This window comes from Diceros bicornis, chromosome 2 (assembly GCF_020826845.1).
Source record: "Diceros bicornis minor isolate mBicDic1 chromosome 2, mDicBic1.mat.cur, whole genome shotgun sequence".
NCBI classification, from domain to species: Eukaryota; Metazoa; Chordata; class Mammalia; order Perissodactyla; family Rhinocerotidae; genus Diceros; species Diceros bicornis.
Genome location: NC_080741.1, coordinates 50,076,862 through 50,099,469, shown reverse-complemented (window position 1 = coordinate 50,099,469; position 22,608 = coordinate 50,076,862). Strand labels below are relative to the sequence as shown.

Below are 22,608 nucleotides of genomic sequence, written 5' to 3'. Positions count from 1 at the left end.
TCCTCCTCTTTTTCGCTGAGGAAGACTGGCCCTGGGCTAACATCCGTGCCTGTCTTCCTCTACTTTATATGGGACGCTGCCACAGCATGGCTTAACAAGCGGTGCATTGGTGTGCGCCTGGGATCCGAACCGGCGAACCCTGGGCCGCCGCAGCAGAGCGCGCGCACTTAACCGTTTGCGCCACCGGGCCGGCCCCCAAAAAATAAAACTTTTTACAACCACTCTTCCCTTTCCAGCCACCACCCTTTTTCTTTCCATATCTTTACAGCAAAACCCCTTGAAAGAGTAGTCCATAATTGTTGTTTCTAGTTTCTCTTCTACTCTTTCCTGAGCCCATTCTAATCAGACTTTTGCTTCCATATCTCACCAAAATTATCTTTGTGGATTGCTTACTCACATTCTTCAAACCTTTTGAAAGACACCTTCTCAGTTAGGCCTTCAATAAGGCCTACCTAACACAAGGGCCTCCCCCTTGCCCAACACACACACACACACACACCCCTACTACACACGTACACACTACCTATCTCCCTTACTTTATTTTCTCCTTAGTGCCTGCTGTGTCTTTCATCTATCTTATCTCTTTTAGCTTTTTATCCTATTTATTATCTAGTTCCCACATTAGAATGTAAGCTCCAATTGGGCAGGGAATTTTGTCTGTTTTGTTTATTGATGTATAGTTAACACTTAGAACAATGTCAGAAAATATGGATGAATGAGTGGAAGAAAGGAACAACGGAAGGGATCAGGAATCAGGAGGAGAAATTACTCTAGGCAGAAAAAAAATCAAGAAACACTTCTTGGAGGAAGGCAGAAATTGCACTGAAAGTTGAAAAACGTGGTTACTATTTGGCTAGTACCAAGAAGGATGCATTCTAGGTGGTAGAATGTCTTAAGACTCGAAGGAGAATGAACTGGACCTGGCTGCTCAGGCTGTAGGGGAGGACATAAGATAATGTTGGAAAGAGAGGTGAGGAATGGGGCTCCTGATATGATCCAAAGACTTCAGCAAAAACTAGTTGTAGGAGGACATGTGTCAAAGACTGCAGAAAAGACTTCTCCAACAACTCAGGGTGTCTGAATAATAATCTAGAATATAAAGCAGCATAGAAGAGCTAGCAGTTGTTGAGTGTCTCCTGTGAGCCCCGCCCTGTGTTTTAAATAGTCCTTGCAATAGTCCTAAATTAGTGTTAACTGTCTTTGAGTTAGAAATGTTAGTCTGATTCTATTAATTAAAAAACTTCATCCAAAAAAAAAAAAACCTTTCATTTATTAAATATGTGTCGAAGCTTCAAAGCATGTTAATCAGAAATTTGTGTGTTAGTATCATGCCACATTTAGGCAGGGAGTATCTGACGCTAGTGATGACTATGACACAGTCAACAGAAGAGTCTACTGAGAATCTGATGCCATGTCAGTCACTCATTTCTGCATGATAGGTTCTCTAGTACCAGACATCCATGCCTCTTAGGGCTTACATGCTTGCAATGTACTTAAATACTTATTTTCATCTTTATATCCTTTCACAGTATTCAGTATTTTTTCCATCTATAGCTATCTTCAGCTGAAATATTATTAAGCATTGCTTAAAATAACTTAGAAACCCAGTGTTATAAATTGTGTCCACCTCAAATTCATATGTTGAGACCTAACCCCAATGTCATTATATTTAGAGATAGGGCCTTTAAAGAGGTAATTAAGATTAGATGAGGTCATAAGGGTGGGGCCCTAATCCAATAGGACTGGTGTCCTTATAAGAAGGATAAGAGACACCAGCAGTGCACACACAGAGAAAAGGCCATGTGAGGACACAGTGAGAAGGCAGCTGTCTGCAAGCCAAGGAAAGAGGCCTCAGGAGAAGCAAAACCTGCCAATACCTTGATCTTGGTCTTCTAGCCTCCAGAACTGTGAGGAAATAAATTTCTGTTGTTTAAGCCACCCAGTCTGTGGTATTTTGTTATGGCAGTCCAAGCTGACAAATATACCCAGGCTATATCAACTCTTCATGGGGGCTTGCAGGATAGCCACAGGACCTCAGACCTGTGACCAGAATCTGTGCTCATTTCTTTGTAGAAATAAAAGGCTTTCCTCTCACAAGCACATTTTAATGATTCACATTTCTGGATGAAGGAAGCACCAGTTAAAGTTTGGAAAAAGAAATTGTGCTGGATAATCTGTTGTCACTTTGTACAGTTTCATTTTACTGACTAGTGACATCTGCTGGAGAACTGCAGCAAAATCACTTCCCTCAAACAAGGGGCTGTGCTGTTCTTTTAGGTCTTCATTTTCAATAGGTCTTGAGCATCTCATGACACTCAATGTAATTCTTGAGGCTACGTAGGGAATCACACAGAGTCTGGGCCTCCCCCAGGTAACTTGTGCACTGAGATAAGCTCCCCAGTGTTTAGAGCTATAAGGGGCAACAATCACATAGCACTCAAAAATGGATTTTTATATAGAAAATGAGAACAAGTAATTTGGGATCAGGACCAGGAAGAAGTAGAGAGGTTGGGTGTAAACAGAGGAAGAGGGCAAAGAGACATGAGTCTGGAGTTCAAAAGAAAAAGGAAAAAAATCAAAACCAGTTTTGAAAAATAAAGACATAATCTTTTTCTACAAATAGAAATATAATAATTTTAATGAGGGGCCAGTCCGGTGGCGCAGCAGTTAAGTGCGTGGGCTCCACTTAGGCTGCCTGGGGTTCGCAGGTTCAGATCCTGGGCTCGCACCGATGCACCGCTTGTCAAGCCATACTGTGGTAGCGTCCCATATAAAATAAAGAAAGATGGGCACGAATGTTAGCCCAGGACCAGTCTTCGTCAGCAAAAAAGAGGAGGATTGGCGTCGGATGTTAGCTCAGGGCTGATCTTCCTCACCAAAATTAAATAAATAAATAAATAAATAATTTTAATGAAAATAACTACTTTTGTTTAAATCATAGTGCTGTGCTTTAAGACTTGAAGACTATGACATTTGCTGCCTCAGTTACATTAATGTCTAAAAATATATAAATGAGCTAAATTGCTAAAGTACTTTCCTCCAAAATCAGAGGAAAAGCAAGCACGGAAATAGGTTAGCCCAAGACTAAGTATCATTATCAGTAAAATCTTGTCAGTCTCATCACTGAAGGCTTATTATTTTAAACTTTTTAAATGAAAATTTTCATGCATATGCAAAAGTATAGAAAGTTAGTATAATAATACCCATGTACCCATCTACCTCCAAAGTGAGGGCTTTTTAAATGCATTTTTCTAAGAAGCCATTTTGAAATCCTGGACCTGGGAATAGACTGAATGAAGGTCAAATGTGAGAATATTTCTGAAGTAGGACTTGATGTATTCATTGGATAAGAGGTGAAAGAGGAAAGTCATGGTGAATTTCGAATTTTCTAGGTTAGAAAACTGGGCTGATAATGACAACATGAATCAAGAGCACAGAGAAGCAGGAAGCAAGCAAGCACAGAGTTGCAATTTAAACATCTGGTTAGCTTCCCTCAATGCTTGAGCTTCCTCAGTCTGCTACCACAATACCTACGAAGATTCAAAAAGTGGCAGCAATAACGTCTAGCAACTCAGGAGGGAGTCTACCTTAATCCTTAGGACGGACCTGAGATAAACGCACCCTGACTTCATCTTATGGAGACAGGAATGGCTTGGAAAGATAGTCGTTATCTACATCCCATTGTCACTTCCCTGGTTTAGCTACCCAAAGACTTCACCAGCCAGGGGCTGGGCAGCCCTCTCTGCAGAATATTACCTGATGCTGTTTTACGGACTAGAATGGTGTCTGTCATCTTATTCCCTTCTCCATAATTTTTCTGTCTATTTAAGGATAGTGGGTCCTATTGGACAGGCAGAGTATTGATGGCATTACAGCACAGGAGATGTGGTCCACACAAGTAGAGTACTATAGGCTGGGCAGGGAAGGGAGGCCTATCTACAGGACATGCTGGCAGTCACCATTTCTCAGGTATTCCATTAGTTCAGAGAATCAGTGAGGAAGGGGAAACTTGGATGCAGCTAGACCAGGACTGTAGTGGGTAAATGTCTGCAAGAAACCAGGAATTAAATTGAAAGCAATGTGTATCAGCTTATCCCCTAGTTGTAGATATATAGGGTTTTTTAGCCATCACACAAATGAATTGAGTGTAGGGTCAAGAACCATTTATATTTCTTGCCTGCTGACAAACAAGAAACAAACCCTAACAAACAATACAGGGCCTATGAGTGAACTTGGCAGATTAAGGATAAAAGAGGAATGAAGATTAGAAAGATCCACTACAAAATGCTCATCAAGTGCAGAAAATCATTGCCTTTATGAGTTCTGAGTAAAAAGCCAAGGAAAGAATAGGCTGACATGAAAAGGGAAATGGGTATGGTGAGGAAAGACTATTTGTTGTTATATGCAGTCAAGTTGGCTCTGACTCCTGGTGACCTTACAAATGAGTGATGCCCACAATGTCCTGTCCTCAACAGCCCTACTCAGCTTCTGTAGACTCATGCCTGTGGCTTGCTTTATGTAATCATTCCATCTCATATTTGGTCTTCCTCTTTTCCTGCTGCCTTCTACTTTTCCCAGCGTTAATGCTGACGACAAGGAAAGACTATAAGGAAACTAAACACAATAAGCAGGAATTAAATACATAGAGAAGGCAAAAAAAGCAAAATTGTTAAGGGCAAAATCTGTGATGGAGGGCAGCCTTTAAGAGAGGACAGTTGTTGAAAGAGCTGAGATGGAGAACAGAACCAAGTTAATAATAGTTAATATTCCTGAAAACCAGAACAAATGGAACAGAAGTGATAATAGTAATGGTTCAAAGAATTGGCATTTACTGCATCCTTACTGCATGCCAGGCACTTGTCTTTTTGAATCCTATGACAGTCCTCCGAGGGGGATCACTACTCTTTGCTCCGTTATGCAGAAGAGAAGGTGGTGATTTGCAGTAAATCACCCTAGGTCATACGGCTATTGCAGATAATTAAGGATTTATTAGAATAAAAATTTCCCCAGCTATAATGGCCTGTATTGTGAAGAACAAACAGGTTTGCTGCATTCTGGGCAACACCAGTGATCACATCTAGATCATTCTTGGCAAAACAGCTTTGTTAGTGAGTACACTAACTTTTTTATTCACTGGATAATTCATTGTCTCTTTGCCACTAACACCTAAGGATAAGATTTTTAAATCATGACTTGTATTGACATCTCCAATTCTAACCTTTTTATTTCATATTTGTATCTCCCCTCTCTCCAGTAAAAAAAGACCTATGTGTTTACTTATTTACTTACTACTGTAATACACACAGAAGAGTTTTGGAATTGTTCTACCACTACCAACAGCAATTCTTTTTTTGTTGTTGGAATATATCCCACTAAGGATAGATGGTCAGAGTACTATGTTCAGAAACTACTTAAAATAACTCTTGTTTCCTTCTCTGTGGTTATGTTATCAGCCTGATATGTGATTAGGTTCATTTCTTTCTCTTTGTATTCGGTTTTAGGGTCCCTCCATCCCTATCAATTTATTTTTTTAAATATATAAAAAATTAACATGTTTTAAATGTCAAAACTATATGAAAGAATTTCCTCAGAGAAGTTTCAGTCCCTTCCCGGTCCTTTCTTTTTTGTTTCTGCCTACCTTCTAGGAAACAATTTTATTACTTTTTTATTTATCCTTCTCATGTTTTCTTTTGGAAAAATAAAGAAGTAAAAAAAATTTTTAATATATATTCATATTTATATATTTATTTTCCCCTCCATTCTTAGCTCTCCTTCTTTCTCATGGAAGTCCTTTCTTATGGAAGGAGTGGCATACTGTGTATACTCTTCTTCACCTTGCTTTTTTCCCCCAGAACTCAATCTCGATTGGAGACTTTCCTCATTCTTTGTTACAGCTGTTATTCAAATAGATACTTATGTCATTTCTGATATTTTGCTGTTATAAACAGTCGTTCAGTGAATATTTTTTAAATCTTTGAATTACGACAAAGACGAGTCCTTCAGGCAGCTGGCACAAACACAGGTTACCTACAAAGAAAATCAAGTTGGTTTTAGATTTATATAATATTATATGGAGAACAGAGCCTGAAACATAAGTGTTTGTTTTGTTTAAAATTCAGTCTTATTTTTAAGTCATTCATGTACATAAAGATGTTGAGCTACTTTAATTGATTCTTTTCGTAATTACTGCGTATCCATATGTTTATATTGCATACATTGTACTTTGTGGTTTTCCGCCCCTGCTTTATAACTCAGCAGAGACAGCACCTCCTTGCTTGTCCTCACCACTACAAAAGGATTTAGTAGATGATATGTTTTATCATCTTTCTCCTATCTGGGACCATGAATCCCTAGAAAGCTAGCTTTTCAGCACCTAACAGAAAGCCTGGCATTAGTAGGTACTTAATATATTTGTTAATTGAAAGAAGGGATAAAAAAAATCATCACAACTTTAGAAAACAGGGAATAAAAGGAAATTGTATTCACTTCCTATTTTTCTAGTAAAAGCACACATCTGTTTTATTCATTTTTCTCTTTATTTTTTCTCTCCAAATTTAGTCTGTGCTGAGACCTATAATCCTGATGAGGAAGAGGAAGATACTGATCCAAGGGTAAGAACTGCAGCAGAGGTGTTAGGTAGAATTGTTTTATTCCCCACTCACTCCCTTCCTCCTCTACACACCAAATCTAATCATGCTGATAATTAAAATAAATACAAATTAAAATCTCAACAAGATGCCATTTTTTATCTAACAGATTGACAAATATTAAGAAGAATGAAAGCAGCATTGGTTGAGGTTATGGTAAGAAGGAGTGCCTGGTTGTAGCTGTCAGAGCCTTAAACATAGTCAAACCAACTGACTCAACAGTTACTTAAAGGAGAATTCATCTCTAACAAAATGTGCAAATGGAGATCATTGCAGTGTTGTAATAGCAAAAATGGAAACAACCTAAATGACCCCAAATTGGTGATTACTGGGGCTAAATTATGGTACATTTGAATGAAGAGAATCTGCAGCCATTGGAAATCATAGTACAGGACCAGGTTTAATGACATGGAATGATGTTTCTATGAGGTACATTTTATAGTGCATTTTATAAAATAAAACATAATTTAAAAAATCTGTCTATCTGTCTGTACAAAGAATTATATCTGGAAGGATATAGCCCAGATGTTAACAGTGGTTTTGGCAGGACTATGGTTGATTTTTGGGTGCTATTTTATTTTTATTTTTTATTTTTTTCCCCCAAAGCCCCAGTAGATAGTTGTATGTCACAGCTGCACATCCTTCTAGTTGCTGGATGTGGGACATGGCCTCAGCATGGCCGGAGAAACGGTGCGTCGGTGCGCGCCCGGGATCCAAACCCGGGCCGCCAGCAGCGGAGCGCGGGCACTTAACCGCTCAGCCACGGGGCCAGCCCTTGGGTGCTATTTTAAAAATTCAGGTTTTTAAACTCTGTACAATTAACAAATTACTTTTATAAAAGCAAATATGAACCATTATTTTTAAAAGATTGATGTTATAACAGAAATCTGAATGATCTTTCAATATGCCTTAAAATGAGTAGCCTATGAAAGGTTTCTGAAATATTCTAATAATAAAATGCTACCATTGTATGAATATAATAGACATGTAGATTTAAAAAAATTTTTTTCTGGATGTTATAAAATTCTCGATGACTTTTAAAAGTTAAAACACTTTTTTACTAACTTTTTTTTTTTTTTTTGGTGAGGAAAATCAGCCCTGTGCTAACATCTGCCAATCCTCCTCTTTTTTTGCTGAGGAAGACTGGCCCTGGGCTAACATCTGTGCCCATCTTCCTTTACTTTATATGAGATGCCTCCACAGTGTGGCTTGCCAAGCGGTGCGTTGGTGCGTGCCCGGGATCCGAACCGGCGAACCCCCGGCCACGGCAGCGGAGTGCACGCACTTAACTGCTTGCGCCACCGGGCCAGCCCCTTACTAACTTTTTAACATCACAAATTTAAAATACTTAACACTTTTGACATCTGTTATTTCTGATCAGATTAAGTGATATGCCCTTTTTTTAGGGTGAAGACAATACTTAGGAAGGAGCTTGATAGGTCTCTCAATTATAATAGCAATACTAAGCAATAATTATTTCTTTTTAGTTCAGTAAACATTTATTGAATATCTATAATAATCCTAATAGTTTTTGAGCAGCTATTAAATGCCAGGTACTGTTTTAAACACTGCACGTATTAACTCATGATTATCCTTATAACAACTCTAATTTTGTAGATACCACTACTACTATTGCTACTAAGTTGTTGATGTTTGAGCTTTAGCTTGTATATCCATTGTTTACTTGCCATCTCCACTTAGATTTCAATAGACAACTTAGACGTAACATGAGCTCCTGATTATTTCTCTTTGAACATTCTTCTCCACCCCAGTCTTCCCAAGCTCAATTCATGGCAGCTTCACCGTTCTAGTTGCTCAAGCCCAAAACTTTAGGGTGACCCTCAGCTCCTCTCGTTTTTTCATACCCACATTCAACTTTTCAGCAAATTTGATGGAGTCGGTCTTCAAAACATGTCCAAAATTCCACCTCTCAGCACCTCCATGGCTACCATCCTGGTCCTAACCACCACCATCTGGCTCTGGGATAATTGCAATGGCTTCCTGGCTTCCACTCTTGCTTCCCTCAAGGATATTCTGCACTCAGCAGCCAGTGTGAGCCTTTAAAAACATTAGTCAGGGGCCGGCCCCCTGGTTTAGTGGTTAAGTGCATGCGCTCTGCTGCTGGCGGCCCGGGTTCGGATCCCAGGCGCGCACCAACGCACCGCTTGTCCGGCCATGCTGAGGTGGCATCCCACATACAGCAACTAGAAGGATGTGCAACTGTGACATACAACTATCTGCTGGGGCTTTGGGGAGAAAAAGGGACAAAAAGGAGGAAGATTGGCAATAGATGTTAGCTCAGGGCCGGTCTTCCTCAGCAAAAAGAGGAGGATTGGCATGGCTGTTAGCTCAGGGCTGATCTTCCTCACATTAAAAAAAAAAAAAAAAAAAACAGAAAAAAACACATTAGACAGATCTCTTTCCTTCCTCGGTCAGAACCCTCAAATTGCCCCCATGTCACTAGAGAAAAGTTCTAGTTCTGTGACCTACAGTGCCCTCTGTGATTTGGGCATCACCTCCACCCAGCCCCCCAACCTCGTCTCCTTCTAATCTTTCCCCCTAGCTCTGCATCAGTCACACCCGTCTCATGGTTATTTCTCAGACATGCTATTCACCTACCATAAGGCTTGTTTTAGCTTGTTATTCCTTCTGCGTGAGATGCTCTTCCCACGGAGATGTCCATATGACTCATTCCCTCAGGTTGTCCTCACTTACTTGAGATTTTTACACACATGTCACCTTCTCAGTGAGGCTTCATCTGGCCACATATACACACACACACTCTCACACTCTCTTTTTATTACCCTTCTCTACCTTATTTTTTTCCTTAGTGTTGTCACTCTCTAACATATTTTATGTATTTATTGAATGTTAGAGCAGGTGTTATGTCTGTGTGTTCACTGCTGTATTCCCTGAGGTAGGACAGTGCATAGTACCCAGTAGATACTTAATATTTGTGGAATGAACAAATCTATAACCCTCTGCTTTATGGATGAGGACTCTGAGGCTCCCAGGGGTAGCTGACTTGCTGCCAGTAAGGTGGCTCCAGGGTAGGTGCTCCTCACCCTCTATCACATTGCCCTTCCACAATCAGGGCACTGCTTGGTGTTTGTATAGAATTAAAATTACAGTGAACATGCTTTTAATTTTTCCCACTTTTTAGGAGAAAGAAATACACCAATTTGTAAGTAAAGTAAGATTTTAAAATGGAATAAAAATATCTGGTTTTGTTTGGCTTGGCAGGTGATTCATCCTAAAACTGATCAACAGAGATGCAGACTTCAGGAAGCTTGCAAAGATATTCTCCTTTTCAAAAATCTTGATCAGGTAACATTGATTTTTAAAATATTTTTGTCTTTTAGCTTTTTCCCTATTTGTCATTTAAATAGTTTTTAGCATCTTAGCCACATCCATATGAGGCATAAAACTTTAGATTCATCTTACAAATATTTGCATTGTGTTGACCAGTGTAACCTATAATGACTTTTAGTATTTCTCTGAACTGCTTTGGTAATTCCTCCAAGACAATACCATTTGAGGACCATGTGATTTGGTCACGTTGAAAGGAAATGCTTGGGTTTACATGACCCTGGCTTAGTTTGGAGCCTCTGAATTTATGCTGCAGGGTGATTTCTCCAAAGATGCCAGTGTGGAGTTCTCTTTACCAGTAGCAGTTAATGCATTGGAAGTGTGTGACTGCTTCTTAGACCTTAGGTATGGGGCACCTCTTGTGATTACTTCTCAGCAAAGACCTCAGGCATGGGGTACACACAGAGTGTTGTGTGTCTGCAGGGCCCCAGCAAGGATCTATGTCTGGGCCTGTTTTCCCTCCCTCAGTGGAGATAGAGCGTAGGGGCTACCTCCTGAGGACAGAAGATCTTTAGATTTCCTCTTTCTTCTCTACTTTGAGGGCCATACACTGAAGCCCCATGAATGGCTGAGGTACTGGGCCTACTGGGGAATCCCAGAATGTGCAGACACAGGAAGGATGAGATTAGAATTCCCCTGCTACCCAGCTCCTGCAAATAAGTCTTCCGAAGACATCCCCACAGCCCTCCCTGAGAATCTGGTTGATCAAATGTGAGTTCATGGTATATAGGTCAAGGGAATTAACCATCCCTGGTGTCTGTAAACCAGTCTGTTTGCTAGCTCTGTGGTTATAGCAATAGCCAGAACTTTAATTAGAATTTTATTAGCCTGAGGCTGAATAAAATAAGGACTATGATCTCAAGGAAAGGCTGGTTGTGAGAAATAATGGTCTGTGTCAGCTGTTTTACCTGGAAGACCCGTCTGTATCAATGGAAAAGGGATTTGTTTCTTTATCTGCTGTGAATGAAACCCCTTGTAAATTTTATACCATTAGATGTTCTAAGGGAAGTTGCTATGTCAATCTAATATTCAGAGTTTTCTTAGTGTTGGTGAATACCATTTGAGTGTTGAAAAATGATAACTGAATTTTCGGATTTAATTATATTTTTTAACAGTTTACCATGAAAATATTCAAACATACAAAAAAGTTGAAAGAATTATACAGAATATGCATTTATCTAGTGCTTTGATTCTAACATTAACATTTTAGTATGCTTGCTGCATTATGTGCCAGCTACCCATCCCTCAGCAAAGGGGTTGGAAACTTTTTTGTAAAGAACCAGATAGTAAATACTACTATCACAACTACTCAACTCTGTTGTTGTAGCAGGAAAGCAGCCATAGACAATACATAAATGAAAGGGTGTAGCTGTGTTTCAATAAAACGTTATTTATAAAAACAGGCAGCTTTTGCTGGCCCCTGCATTAACCCATCTTATTTTTTTGGGTGCATTTCATGGTAAATTGCAGATATCAGTATACTTTCCCTTAAATACTTTGGCATTTATATCATGAACTAGAGTTCAATATTTGTTTATAGTTTTTTTTCCCCCCCCAAAGCCCCAGTAGATAGTTGTACGTCATAGTTGCACATCCTTCTACTTGCTGTATGTGGGACGCGGCCTCAGTATGGCCGGAGCAGCAGTGCGTCGGTGCGCGCCCAGGATCCAAACCCGGGCCGCCAGTAGCGGAGCGCGCGCACTTAACCGCTAAGCCACAGGGCCGGCCCTGTTTATAGTTTTTTAACACAAAATTTTCATACAATTAAATGCACAACTTTTAAATTTGCATTCATTGAAGTTTGACACATGCATACACTTAGGTAATCCAAACCTCTATCAAGGTATAGAACGTTGCCCCCACCCCAAAAAGTTCTCTCATACCCCTTCATGATCAGTTCTTGCCCTCCCAGAGGCAACTACTATTTATATTTATTCTACAATAAATTAACTTTGCCTGGTCTTGGATTTCATATAAATGGAATCATACAGTAGGAGTCTCTTTTGTGCAAGACTCCTTTCATTCAACACAATGTTTCTGAGGTTCATCCATGTTGTTGCATATATCAGTAGTTCATTCTTTTTTCTTTTTCATTTTTTATTTTGAACTAATTTTAGCCTCACAAGAAAGTTGCAAAAATAGTACAGAGTTCCCATATATCCCTCCTCCAGCTTCCACCACTATTAACATCTTACATAACCATAATACAGTTATTAAAACTAGGAAATTAATGTTGTTATAATACCATTCAACTACAAACCTTATTCAGATTTCACCAGTTTTCTCACTAATATTTTTTGCCTGGTTAAGGATCCAATCCAGAATCTGACATTACATTTAGCTGGTATTTCTCCTTAGTCTCCTTCAGTCTGTGACAGTTTTCAGTCCTTCCTAGTCTTTCATGATCTGACACTTTGAGGAGTACTGGGTTATTTTATAGAATGTACCTCAGTCTGAATTTGTCTGATGTTTCCTCATGATTGGAATATGGTTATACATTTTTGGCCAAACTACCACAGAAATTATATTGTGTCCTTCTTAGAGCATCATATCAAGGGGTCCATGATGTCAGTGTGTTTTATTGCTGGTGATGTTAGTTTATACCTTTTTATTGTTGAATAGTATTCCTTTATATGAACATAGCAGTTTCCTTATCCATTTTTCTGTTGATGGATACTTGGTCTGTTTCTTGTTTTTAGCTCTTATGAATAATGCTATGGACATTTTGTACAAGTCTTTTTGTGAACTTTTTTTTTTCCATTTCTCTTCAGTAAAATACCTGAGGGCAAAATTGCTGAGTCATAGGGTAGGTATATGTTTGATTTCATAAAAATCTGCCAGATTTTTTCAAAAGTAGTTATACCATTCTGCATTCCTTCCAACAATATAAGAGATTCCCAGTTGCTCCATATCCTTACCAACATTTGATATTGTCTATCTTTTCAAATTTTAGCCATTCTGGTGAGTGTGTTTGTTTCAATTTTTAAAATTTTATTTCCAAATTTCTGTTTTTAAATTTTCAAATTTACAGAAACATCAAAAGAATAGTACCATGAATACTCATATACCCTTTACCTACACTGACCAGTTGTTAACGTTTTGCCGCATTTACTTTTTCCCTCACGTGTATGTACACACACATATAAGTACATGTAAACTGCTTTTTTCTTTTGTTCTGAGCCATTTATGAATGTGTTTAAGACATCATGACTCTTAGCCACTAAATATCTTATGATGTATTGTCCAAGAACAAGGATATTCTCTTACATTAACATAATACCATTATTAAACCCAAGAAATTTAACATTGGTGTAATATTACCTAACATACAGTCCATATTCAGATTTTCCCAGTAAAATTCTCTATAGCTTTTTTATTTTGTTTTTTAATCCTGAACCAATGTTGCTTTTGGTTGTCATGGTGTCATTTTAGTACCCTCTAGCCTAGAATGTTCCCCCTGGCACCTTATTCTGTATTTCATAACATTGATGTTTTTGAAGAGTCTAGGCCCCAAGAAGAGTTACTCAGAACAAGAGGCTGCCAATGGACAGCCCACAGGCCAGGTAGAAATATATGTGTTTGGTCTGTATTGTACATGAAATTTCCGTTTGTTAGCTATATTTAAACAGATTCTGGCAACACTGGGCTCACATTCCACATGAATGTGGATGGCACATGAGTAGCAAGCCTTCCTTTTTAGTATTTGTCAGCATGTACAGTATTCAACACACATGGAACTATGGAACTAAAGAGATGCTTTTGGTGATTCTCAGTTATTTTAGGTAGCATAGTCACCGACAGAACACTAAACCACATTATTCAGGAATTAAAATTATTTGTTTGCTAGATCTTCAATCCTCATTCCTCCAAAGAGATAGTCTTTCTTTGAGTGGAAGCTGGTATTCTTTAGTGCCGCCTAACGGTCATGCCTCCCTGACGGAGGGATGCTGGCCCTAGACTTGAGTCCACTGTTTTAATTTAATAACATTGTTTTGTTTTTGTTATACTTCTCAGTACAGTTACCTTCTGGTTATGGCAGGTAATATTGATAAGTAAGTAATTGTACGTTGTATATATAAATGATTGAAACGATATTAGCTGTCTGATAATAGATCTCATTTATTGAGTACCTGTTGTGTGATACTTTCCTTAGATTTTTCTCCTTTAGTCATAAAAATCCATGAGTTAGAAACTATTTATTGGGCCGGCCCCGTGGCTTAGCGGTTAAGTGCATGTGCTCCACAACTGGCGGCCCGGGTTTGGATCCCGGGCGCGCACCGACGCACCGCTTCTCCGGCCATGCTGAGGCCGCGTCCCACATACAGCAACTAGAAGGATGTGCAACTATGACATACAACTATCTACTGGGGCTTTGGGGGAAAAAAAGGAGGAGGATTGGCAATAGATGTTAGCTCAGGGCCGGTCTTCCTCAGCAAAAAGAGGAGGATTAGCATGGATGTTAGCTCAGGGCTGATCTTCCTCACAAAAAAAAAAAAAAAAAGAAACTATTTATTAAACCCTTTTCTACATATGAGGAAACTGAGGCTCAGAGAGGTTAAGTGATAATGCTTGGCTAGTCAGAAGCAGTTGTTGTGCTGTTCCATGAGATAACCTCAGAGGCCACTCTAACCTTTTAGATTTTTTTTTTTTTTTTCCTGCTGAGGAAGCTTCACCCTGACCTAACATCCATTGCCAATCTTCCTGTTTTTTTTTTTTTTTGCTTGAGGAATTATTCGCCCTGAGCTAACATCTGTGCCTGTCTTCCTCTCTTTTGTCCGCTTATGAGTGGTGTAGATCCATGCCTGGGAACCAAATCCAGGCTGCTGAAGCGGAGCACACCAAACTTAACCACTAGGCCACGGGCCTGGCCCCCAACCCTTTTAGATTTGTTGATGTTGTTAAAGTCAACACCTGTAGGAAGGTGGCATCACATGGCTTTACACGTGACATAGTGGAGCCATCAAGGCAGGTGACAGTCATGTGGGCATGGCTGGGAGAATGGACACCATGATTTAGATAACCTAATTTTGTGTAAATTATGGAGTGTTTTTCCCAAACAATACTGCCTCAAAAAACTTGGAAACTGTGCTGTGTACATGAAGGTACAAAGCTGAATGGTCACAGGAAAGCATTTATTTCAAACAGCCTTTAGGTTTCTGCTTAAATGTGGGGAACAGTCTGATGTGGGGACTTGCACTATGTAGTCACAAACTGAGATAAGTTTTTTGCAGCAAATATAACAGCCATCTTTTCTCCTTTGTGTATCCTGCAGGAACAGCTTTCTCAAGTCCTTGATGCCATGTTTGAAAGGACAGTCAAAGTCAACGAGCATGTTATTGACCAAGGAGATGACGGAGACAACTTTTATGTCATAGAAAGGTAGGAGATGGAGCTTTGCAATTGTCTGGCTACACTTAGTAAGATTCATGTTGCAGGGCAAGTGCTTTGCCCTATGCTTTGTTCAGCCCAAAGAGGACTTAGGGCAGGTGAACAAGCTTCCCAAAGCTTGCCCCTCTCTGTCTACTGCTGTCTGAGTCCTCAGTACAACCCATACTTGTGTTGCCACTATCCACAATAGAAAGTCTCCTTTACAATTAGGCAAGATGTGCAAGGTGTGCTTTATAAACATGTTATTTGCCAGTGTTCAAGTGAATTGATTCCCTGAAGAATAACTATGATGCTATATTGTCATCTGGAGCTTTCAACTCCAGCCTAATTTTATATATGAATACACTGCCTCAACCTCCATGCCCCTGGCCCCTTCTGGCTCTGTTCCAGGTGTAAGCCATTTTGGGAGACATGAAATAGTGAATTTGACCTGCTCGCCTTAGTGTGGCCCAACCTCTAGAGCTGTTAGTATCCTCTGGGGGCTCCTTCTGACCCCCTCTCAGTCCTGAAAGGAACTTCCTCACCAGAGTTTAAGATCAATAAGATGTTGCTTCATCCAATGTCTTCCATTAGTTGTTTTTAAATATTTTCTTTTGAAATCGTTTCAGAGTTACAGAAATGTTAGACAAATAGTACAAAAAATTCTCATAAACCTATGTTCCCCAGGTTAATGTTTTACACATTTACTTTATTAATTGTTTGAGAGTAAGTGGCAGGTATAATGCCCTTTTATCTCTGAATACTTCAGTGTGTATTTCCTAAAAATAGGACATTCTGTTACATACGCACATAATAATTGTAAAAATGAGAAATTAGCATTTATACAGTTCTATCATTTACTGTACAGACCTTATTCAAAGTTTTCCAATTGTTTCCTTGATTGTTGAGGTTCTTTTTTTTTTTTTTTTGTGAGGAAGATTGGCCCTGAGCTACTGTCTGTGCCAGTCCTCCTCTATTTTTTGTATGTGGGATCCCACCACAGCATGGCTTGATGAGTGGTGTATAGGTCTGCACCCACTATCCGAACCTGCAAACCCCAGGCCACCACAGTGGAGCGCGTGCACCTAACCACTATGCCACCAGGCCAGCCCCTGTTGAGGTTGTTTTAATCTCTGTCAAGTAGCTGTACTAGATTCAGTTGGTCCCCTTTCTTGTCGAGCGTTGGCTCTTCCAGGTTCTTGAACAGAAAACATTTTCACTCCTTGGATAACCTTTGGACCCTTGATTAACTGTGACACATTATTATAATTAGAAGAAACATTTTATTTACAGAATGATGATACAAATAATATCTTCTTAAAGACTTACTTTTATCTGTTATGCTTATGCTTCCTATATAGAATTCTATAAGTAGTGACAGAATAATTTTTTAAGTTGTATCACCACCTCCAACAGCCACCTTTTCCCCTTGCTTTGCTATGTGCCCCTCCACCAAGACAAGCATCCTAATAGGCTTCTACAGTCTGAGAAATAAGCATCTACCTGCACATACCCATAGCTTAAAGATTGAAATGCCTGTCTACAAAGGGAATGATTTGTTACACATGTAAATGAGAGGCATTATCTTTTGTATGCAGGGAAAGTATTATTAACAAATTAGAAAGACTATCATTCAAGTAAAAAGATATGGTTCCTGACTTCAAAAAATTCGTTATCTAGTTGGAGAGACAGACCCTTAAATAGATAATTATTACATAGTATGGTGGTAACAACAATGATAAAAATATGTCCCATTATTTGGAAGAGGACCTGAGTGGGAGAGGTTAGGAAACCTCTTTGCAGCTGCCTGAAATGGTTTGTGTAGTTCCCAAAATTAAGTAGCTACTGTCTCCTGGAGGAGAGACTAAAAACACATAAGTGAATTTACTCTTAATTCCTTGTTTCCCATTTATGGCGTCATTAATTTTGCTTTCTCCACCAGGCCTAGTACAGGACAGCTTCTTCATTGAGTGGTGAGCTCCCTCCCCAGCAGGGTTGGTGCCAAGTAACTGATACTTGAGTGATTGGTTTTATTCTGTGCTTCTTGTGTAACCTATGATACTTAGTGATTTTATCAGACAAGTGGAGGCTCTTTGTATAAAATGTAGAAAATAAAAACAGGAAAGAAAGTAATTTAGCCATAATTTCATTACCAGAGTGTATCCTTTCATTTTTTTTCTATGCTTTACCGTTGAGGTCAGATCCATTACCCCAGATTTGGTTCAGATATCAAGACTGATGATACCACACACACACTAAGAGGGTATGAAAAGGTTTATTACTCACATCATGAGGCTTTTTAGGGAGAGCAGGGCAGGGTCCCAAGGAGGTCCAAAAATGACTTGAGACAGCAGGGAGGAGTGACTGACTTAGAATTTCATGGTGGTTAGAGGGTGGGGCTGGGGTATTCTTGTGCATGGGCTGGCACTTGTGTTGTTTGAATTTTCCATCAGCAGTACAGGAAAGAGCACCCACACTTTCATATCAGCTTTCCCAGAAGTGAGACAGAAGAGAAAGGAGGATTGGAGTGGTAGGGCTTGAAAGTTATTAACAATCAAACGTCAAAAATGGATTTGAAGAGAGTGACATCAGCATCATGGCAGAGTGAGTTGTTCCCTTAGTCTCTCCCCTTTAAGTTACAACTAAATGGACATTCATTAACCAGCAGAGGACTCTCTGCACAGCACAACAGAGCTTCTGAGAGATCCACACAGCTGTACATCTGAAGGTGGGTGGACTGGATCCTTGGGAGGCAGTGGAACTAAGTAAGTGCATCCATCCCTCTCCCACTCCACGGCAGCAGAGAGCCAGTTCGCAGATCTTCATGCAGCAGCCACACGCAACTGTAAGAGGAGGTGGAGGTGGGGACAGCCTGGCCTCCAGGAATGCTTTCAGAGTTGCAGCCCAGCCCATGGGAGTGCCCAGCTTGCTGGGGCGGCCCCCCCTCCATGGGAGTGCTCTACACTGAGTGGTGGCGGCTCAGCCACCACGTGGGTGCCCCTCCCCCCAGTGCAGTGCAGACGAGGAGGCACCCGCCCACTTAGAACGCGCCCCCGTGTGGGGAGCACAGCAGCCTGGAAGGTCCACCAAGTGACAGCTCAGCCCCCGTGTGGCTGCCCCTCGCCCTTAGAGCAGTGCAGGCGTGAAGACACCCCGCCTGCTCAGAAGGCACCCTCCCTGCAGAGCACAGCAGCCCATGGTACCCACCGAGTGCAGCTCAGCCCCTGCACAGGTGCCCCTCCTGCCTAGCATGCAGCAGTTCAGCTGGTCCCCTGCCAAGCATAGAGGCCCTGCCTACAGAGCTCAACCCATCTGCCCAGGACAGAGGCACTGCCCATGTGAGCACAACCTGCAGAATGGCTGTGGCCAGCCTGGGAGAACGCAGAGTAGCCCTACCCACACAACTGCCAGCAGATGGCGCGGGATCAGAAAACACAGCTCCTGCCTGGCCACCTGCCGTGGCAGGTGGAATCTGTGACCTGATTATACCACAAATGTGCCAGCAAAGGATCATTTTATCAAACACCATGAAGAACTACATTAACACTTCAGAGCAGAAGGAAAATGACACGTCTCCAGAAACCAATCCTGAACTCACAGAAATTTACAATCTAAATGACAGAGAATTCAAAATAGTTATCATAAAGAAACTCAGTGAGTTACAAGAAAACTCAGAAAGACTGTTCCGTGAGCTCAGGAGTAAAATTAACGAGCAGAAGGAATACTTCACCAAAGAGATTGAAACCAAAAAAAAACTGAACAGAAATTCTGGATATGAAGAATACAATTAATGAGATTAAAAAGAATCTAAAATCCATAAAAAATAAAGCTGATGTTATGGAGGACAGAAGAAGTGATTTAGAGGATAGAAATTTAGAGATGCTTCAGGTGGAGAAGAAGAGAGAACTAAGATTTTTTAAAAATGAAGAAATTCTTCAAGAACTAACCAGCTCAGTTAGGAAAAACAGCATAAGTATTATAGGTATTCCAGAGGGAGAAGAGAGGGAGAAAGGAGCAGAGAGCTCCTTTCACAGAAATAATAGTTCTAGAATAGAACTAGTTCTATTAGAATAGAACTATCATAGAAATAATAGTTCACAGAAATAATAGCTGAGAACTTCTCAAACCTGGGGAAGGAACTGGACTTACAATACATGAAGTCAATAGAACTCCTAATTATATCAATGCAGAAAGACCTTCTGCAAGGCATGTACTATTAAAACTGGCAAAAGTCAATGACAAAGGTAAAATATTAAGGGCAGCAAGGCAGAAGAAAATAACTTACAAAGGAACGCCTATCAGGCTTTCAGCAGATTTCTCAGCAGAAGCCTTTACAGGCTAGGAGAGAATGGAATGATATATTCAAATACTGAAAACAAAAACTTTCAGCCAAGAATACTCTATCCAGCTAAACCATCCTTCAGATACAATGAGGAAATAAAAGGTTTCCCAGATAAACAAAACCTGAAGGGAATTCATCGCCACCAGACCTCCCTTACAAGAAATGGTGAAGGAACCCCTCCTACCTGTAAGAAAAAGGCAAAGATTTACAAAACCTTGAGCAAGGAGATAAATAGACAGGTAGAATCAGAAAATTACAGCTCTGTATCAGAATAGGTCAGTAAACACGTAATTATAACATAAAAGACAAAGGGAAGGGAAATGTCAAAAATAACTATACACTTCAATTTAGTCACAAACTCACAACACAGAAAAGAACAACTTGTGACAACAATAACTCAGAAGAGGAACAGGAAAAGGATGGAACCTTCTTAGGCTAATGGAGATAAGAGGCTATCAGAAAATCATATCTCATCTATGACGTCTTTTATACAAACTTCATGGTAACCACTAAACAAAAACAGCAGAGCCACAAATCATAGAGAGAAAACTGAGAAAACCATCAAACTGAAATGGCAGTCAGAAATACAAGGGAAAAGAAACAATGGAAATATAGAACAACCAGAAAACAAGAGATAAAATGGCAGTATCGAGCCCTCATATATCAATAATCACTCTAAATGTAAATGGATTGAATTCTTCAATCAAAAGGCACAGAGTGGCTGGATGGATTAAAAAGCAAGAGCCAACAATATGCTGCCTCCAGGAAACACATCTCAGCTCTAAAGACAAACATAGGCTCGGAGTGAAGGGATGGAAGACCATACTCCAAGCAGATGGAAAGCAAAAGAAAGCAAGTGTTGCCATACTTAGATCAGACAAAGCAAACTTCAAGATAAAAAAGACAGTGAGAGACAAAGAGGGGCAGTATATAATGATAAAAGAGACATTCCACCAAGAGGACATAACACTTATGAATATATATGCACCTAACACAGGAGCACTAAAGTATATAAAGCAACTATTAACAGACCTAAAGGGAGAAATTGACAGCAACACAATAATAGTAGGGGACCTCAACACCCCACTTACATCAATGGATAGATCATCCAGACAGAAACTCAGCAAGGAAACAGTGGCCTTAAATGAAATATTAGACCAGATGGACTTAATAGATATATGTAGAACATTCCATCCAAAAACAACAGAATACACATTTTTCTCAAGTGTACAGGGAACATTCTCAAAGATAGACCATATGTTGGGAAACAAGGCAAGCCTCAATAAATTTAAGAAGATTGAAATCATATCCAGCATCTTTTCCGACCACAATGCTATGAAACTAGAAATCAACTGCAAGAAAAAGGCTAGGAAAGTCACAGATATGTGAAGACTGAAAAACGTGCTACTGAACAACTGTTGGATCAATGAAGATATCAAAGGAGAAATCAAAAAAATACCTGGAGACACATGAAAATGAAAAACAACATACCAACTCTTATGGGATGCAGTACTAAGAGGGAAGTTTATAGCAATACAGGCCCACCTCAACAAAGAAGAAAAATCTCAAATAAGTAATCTTAAACTGTACCTAACAGAACTAAAAAAAGAAGAACAAAGCCCAAAGTCAGCAGAAGGAGGGAAATAATAAACATTAGAGCAAAAATAAATGAAATAGAGGGCCTGCCTTGTGGCGCAAGCGGTTAAGTGCGCGCGCTCCGCTGTGGCGGCCCAGGGTTCGCTGGTTCGGATCCCGGGCATGCACCGATGCACTGCTTGTTAAGCCATGCTGTGGCAGCGTCCCATATAAAGTAGAGGAGGATGGGCACGGATGTTAGCCCAGGGCCAGTCTTCCTCAGCAAAAAAGGGGAGGATTGGCATCGGATGTTAGCTCAGGGCTGATCATCCTCACACAAAAAATAAAAATAAAAAAAAAATAAATGAAATAGAGGCTAAAAAAAACAGTAGAAATGATCATTGAAACTAAAAGCTAGTTCTTTGAGAAGATAAACAAAATTGACAAATCCTTAGCCAGATTCGCTAAGAAAAAAAGAAGGCTCAAATAAATAAAATTAAAAATGAAAGAGGAGAAATTACAATAGATACCGCAGAAATACAAAGGATTATAAGAGAATACTATGAAAAACTATATGCCAACAAATTGGACAACTTATAAGAAATGGATAATTTCTTAGACTCATACAACCTCCCAAAACTGAATCAAGAAAAAATAGAGAATCTGAATAGACCAATCACAAGTAAAGGGATCAAAACAGTAATCAGAAACCTCCCAACAAACAAAGATCCAGAATCAGATGGCTTCTCTGGAGAATTCTACCAAGCATTCAAAGAAGATTTAATACCTGTCCTTCTCAAACTATTTCAGAAAACTGAAGAAGACAGAACACTTCCTAACTCGTTCTATGAGGCCAGCATTACCCTGATACCAAAACCAGACAAGGACAGCACAGAGAAGGAAAATTACAGGCTAATATCACTGATGAACATAGATGTAAAAATTCTCAATAAAATATTGGCAAATCGAATACAGCAATACATTAAAAGGATCATACACCATGAAGTGGGATTTGTACCAGGGATGCAGGGATGGTTCAACATCCACAAAATAATCAATATGATACACCACATTAACACAATGAGAAATAAAAATCACATGATCATCTCAATAGTTTCAGAGAAAGCACGTGACGAGATCCAACATCCATTTATGATAAAAACCCTCAATAAAATGGCTGTAGAAGGAAAGTACCTCAACATAATAAAGGCCATATATGACACACCCACAGCCAACCTCATTCTTAACAATGAAAAACTGAAGGCCATCCCTCTGAGAACAGGAACAAGACAAGGGTGCCCACTCTCA

The 22,608-nt window shown here is 39.8% G+C and overlaps 1 protein-coding gene across 2 annotated transcripts in view; it reads left to right on the top strand.

Moving 5' to 3' along the window:
- Positions 1-22,608, top strand: part of PRKAR2A (protein kinase cAMP-dependent type II regulatory subunit alpha) — a 111,374-nt gene that overhangs the window by 58,870 nt on the left and 29,896 nt on the right. For both annotated transcript variants that reach the window (XM_058557847.1, XM_058557836.1), the window contains exons 3-5: positions 6,559-6,611; positions 9,891-9,974; positions 15,289-15,395. In XM_058557847.1, coding sequence (XP_058413830.1) covers positions 6,559-6,611; positions 9,891-9,974; positions 15,289-15,395 — 244 coding nt within the window. The remainder of the gene's footprint in view (positions 1-6,558; positions 6,612-9,890; positions 9,975-15,288; positions 15,396-22,608) is intronic.